The sequence below is a fragment of the Merops nubicus genome, unplaced genomic scaffold (genome assembly GCF_000691845.1).
Source record: "Merops nubicus isolate BGI_N331 unplaced genomic scaffold, ASM69184v1 scaffold48945, whole genome shotgun sequence".
In the NCBI taxonomy this organism is placed as follows: Eukaryota; Metazoa; Chordata; class Aves; order Coraciiformes; family Meropidae; genus Merops; species Merops nubicus.
In genome coordinates, this window is record NW_008611234.1 from 1 (window position 1) to 3,932 (window position 3,932).

The following is a 3,932-nucleotide window of genomic DNA, read 5'->3' on the forward strand; positions in this document are numbered from 1 at the left end:
GGGGAGGGGGCGAGACCCCCGGGGTGCTGAGCGAGGCCGTCAGGGCACAGAACAGCTTCCTGCTCACCTTGCGAGCCGGCCGGAGCTGGGGGGGTGGTGGATAACAATGGGGGGCCTTGTGTGGGCCCCCCCGCTGGCAGGCCCCCAGAGCAGGACTGGGCAGGTCTCACTGAGAGACACAAAGAACAGGGAGAGCTGCAGCCTGTCCCTGTCATCGGTCAGTTCCACATTTCAACGTGAACGCCCTGCTGCTGCAGCCAACGAGCCAAGTGTTGATGCTGCTGCCCCGCGGGGCTCGGCTGCACAGACACCCCTGTGTTCCACCTGCAGCCCTCGCTCCCCTCATGGCCCGGGGAGGAGGATCCCTGCTCCAAAGTCACGGCCACCACCGGAGCTGTGCTCCTGCCAGGGCCCGTGTCCTGTGACGAGAAGCACCCTGTGGGGGACGGTGCCCCCAGGCCACCAGGCCACGGCCTCCTGAGCAGTTCAGGAGCCCCTGAGAGCTCTGTGGTTGTGAGACCAGATGTAGCCCAACTGAATGGAAGAGAGGAAAAGCTCAGCAGAATTCCTTCCTGTGGTACCTGTCAAGGGAAGACACAGCTTTTGGACATTTTCCTCCCGAGCATGGCCCAGGACTGATCAAACTCGGCCCAGAGTTTACCATTGAAGCACTAGGAATCCCCCTGCCCACTCCCCTCTTTCCTTCTCCAAGTCAAAACCAAGCTATTTCAGGAACCATGTGATCATAGAATCGCTTTGGTTGGAAGAGACTTTTAAGATCATGGAGTCCAACCATTCTTACTCTAAGAAAGTTATGCCCTGCCTGATGTAAGGCACAAGAACACAACAGATGCAAACTCTCCATAAGATATCACTATGAAGGGTTATTGCATTCTGCAGTACTCAGAGAAGCAAATCCCAGCCCACACAGCCCTGGGCACCCCAACCAAAGGCATGTGCTCCAGGGTCTGGATTCTCTCCCCTGCCTGTGAGGAGTAAAGACAATAAACACCAAGCACACCCCTAACTCCCAGAACCCCCACAGCACAGCAGCAGCACCCACAGACAACAGAGCACAACGTAAGACAGGGCTGGGGGGAAGCAGGATTCTAAGTTTAATGTGAATTCAAGTAGAGGCTTAAAAACCGTTTGGAAGTTGATACAGAGTTTTGAAGCGTGACCAACACCTTCACCAGCACATGAGAACAGAGGTAACGGGCAGGGTTTGGCAGGGCCAGGGCGCTGCTGGCCTGAGGGTGGATGCCTTTACTTGACATGCTCTGAATGCTCAGCATCACACAGGAACTGAACCAGAGAACACAATGTTAAGAAAGCCCCTTCCTGTGGTGAACCCATCGAGTCCATTTCCACATCACTCAGAGCCCAGGCTCTACCTGTCAGTGTTTCTCTGCGACTTGACACGGCCACAGCCTCCCAGAAGGGATGGGGAAGAGACGATCCACACTCCTTACACAACTCTGAATTACACCAACACCCCTTCACAAGGCCAGTGAACACTGCCCCACAGCGAAGGCCAACACGAGGTGCACAGTTATTGCTGCACAGGGGTGGCCAGGCTGGTTCTGAGTGTCCCAGCAGAAGGGACCTGCACCAACATGCTGCTCCAGCTCTTCAGTGGCAGAGGAAGCCCGGCCAGTGTTAAACACAACTACCAGCAGTGGAATCTATGGAGTAAAAGCACGTTATTTGCATATATGATTTTTCACTTGATTCTGTAATGCAAAAGCTTTCAAGTGTGGCCTCTGATTCAGCCAGCATAAAACCCACCACGCAGCCCGAGCCGTGCACCACCCACACCCTGAAGACCAGAAGAGATCATCCCCTGAGCCAGCAAGAACTGCTCCTGGGACAAGCAGCCGGTGCCAGGCGCTCAGGCCGGGCACAGGTGGAAGATTTTGACCTCGGGAGCTGAAGGAAGCACATGCAGAGTCCTGGCCAGGAGAAGGTGTCAGTGGGAGGCTGGAGTGCACCCAGCTCCCATGGCCACGCCGGGGGAAGCACAAGGACCAACTCGGTGCTCATCGACGTTTCTGGGAAGCAGCAGCAGTGAGGGACAGTGCTACGTGGTTACTGATTTTCTGCACTACTAAATGCAAAAGTTTGGGAGAATTAAACCTACTGTGAGCAGTGAAGTACATTCCTCTCATCCTCCCTTCTGGGAAACGTGATATATTATCTTATACTATACTTAAATTTATAATTTAAATATATTCTGATATATATTTAGGATCAGGGCAGTTCTTGTATGTACATGTGCTTTACACATACACCCAACACTCAGACGAGCACAGCAGACACCACGTGTTATTTAGTGAGTGGGATTGTCCTGATCTGCACCACACGTGCCACAGACAGGGATGGAATTTCCACCTCTGTGACCCGCCGTGGCACTGGGCTGCTGAACAGGACCCTGGCTGGGGAAACCCCACCAGGCAGGGGGCAAACGCCGGCTGTGCCAGCCAGGCACGGTGCCATGCTGGGAGCTGGGTGCTCCCAGAGTCCTTTCCCTGAATTAACCAGGCTGAGCCGTGCCCTGCCCAGGCCACACCACATGATTTTGGGTTCTTTTCCTCACATCACCCAGCAATACTTCACTCAACTCAGCCCAGAGGACAACGTGACGTCGGGTATCACAAACATTTGGATAGACACGTGGCTCATTTAAAAAAAAAGCCCCAGGCCCCCAAGGCCTGGGTGACACCGTATAATGCCCTCTTGGTTTCAAAGTGCATTTAAAGACCGAGATGTAAACAAAAATCACATCGAGAGGACAGGGAGGTTAAAAAGCGAAGGGCTGCTAGCTCCGGGTGGCGAACTACGAGCACATTACTGTCCTAAGGTGATTAACAGGGGCCCTCCCCAGGGTGCTGCTGCAGAGGCTGCAAGCGTTTTGCTCCTAATCCCCCAGGGCCGGGAGCAGGTCGGCTATGCTGTCGACGTAGTAATCGGGCACCAGGCTCTGCCTGGCGGGACAGTCGCTCTCCTGGTGGCCCTTCACCTCCTCCAGCGTGGTGACCCCGGTGAGGGTCAGCAGGGTGGTGAGGCCGCAGCTGTTGCCCATCAGGATGTCCGTGTCCAGCCTGTCTCCCACCATGATGGTGCGGGCGGGGTCGATGTGGAACTCGCTGGCCACGCAGTCGAACATGTAGCGGTTGGGCTTGCCCACGATGAAGGCCTCGCGCTGCGCCGCCGTCTCCACCGCCTTCACCAGGCAGCCCGTGCCTGCGGGGCAAGGGCACAGCGTCAGGGGCCACGGGAGACACCAGCCACTCGGCTCACAGAACGAGTTTTAAATAGAACAGATCCCTCGGGGAGGTGAGGGTGTGTGAGGCAGCACGTCACTCGCTCGGCTTTGCCCCCGCGGCACGAGGAGCTGGATTTGCCGCAGCGTGAGGCCACCGGCGGCGAATCTCCGGTGGGGCTTCCTAAACTGTACCCACTGAGTCAAAACGGGGCCTCCAGAACCAGGGAAATCAGAAAATAAGGAGCCTTCAAGGCTACAGCCATCAACAGCGGCTGCAGGGACACAAGGTACGGGCCTGGAGACAGTGAAAGAATCCAGCAAGGAGCGGGCTGGCCTTGCAGTCTCGGGCCAGTCACCGCTCGAACCAAAGGCCACGTGAAGGTGGCGTGGAAAGTGGATGCACAGTCTGCACAGGCTGAAATTCGCTGCTTGGGGTCCCTCTCTGGAGGCCCCCAGCTCAACCTGGCCCTGCTGCTGCACTACACTATTGAATCATTTTTGAGATTCACTGCCCGAGACTCAGCTTTGGGAAACCGAGGGTCTGGGCCGCGCTGCTCCAGCACTCAGCACCCACACAAGTCAGAACAGACCCACACAGAGCTCTGGAAACTCTATGCCCACGCTTGGCAGGCAGAGGAACAGCTTAGTGCCAGGAGTCGTTGCACAA

General features: G+C 56.2%; 1 protein-coding gene across 1 annotated transcript; it reads right to left on the minus strand.

Annotated features, from left to right (window-relative positions):
• Nucleotides 1-2,917: 2,917 nt before the first annotated feature.
• On the minus strand, nucleotides 2,918-3,243 carry LOC103773762 (phosphoglycolate phosphatase-like; the record flags this gene model as incomplete). The annotated part of the gene is made up of 1 exon (XM_008941139.1): nucleotides 2,918-3,243. A coding segment is annotated over one exon (326 nt), but the record flags the coding sequence as incomplete, so codon positions are not given.
• Between the last annotated feature and the right edge of the window lie 689 nt (nucleotides 3,244-3,932).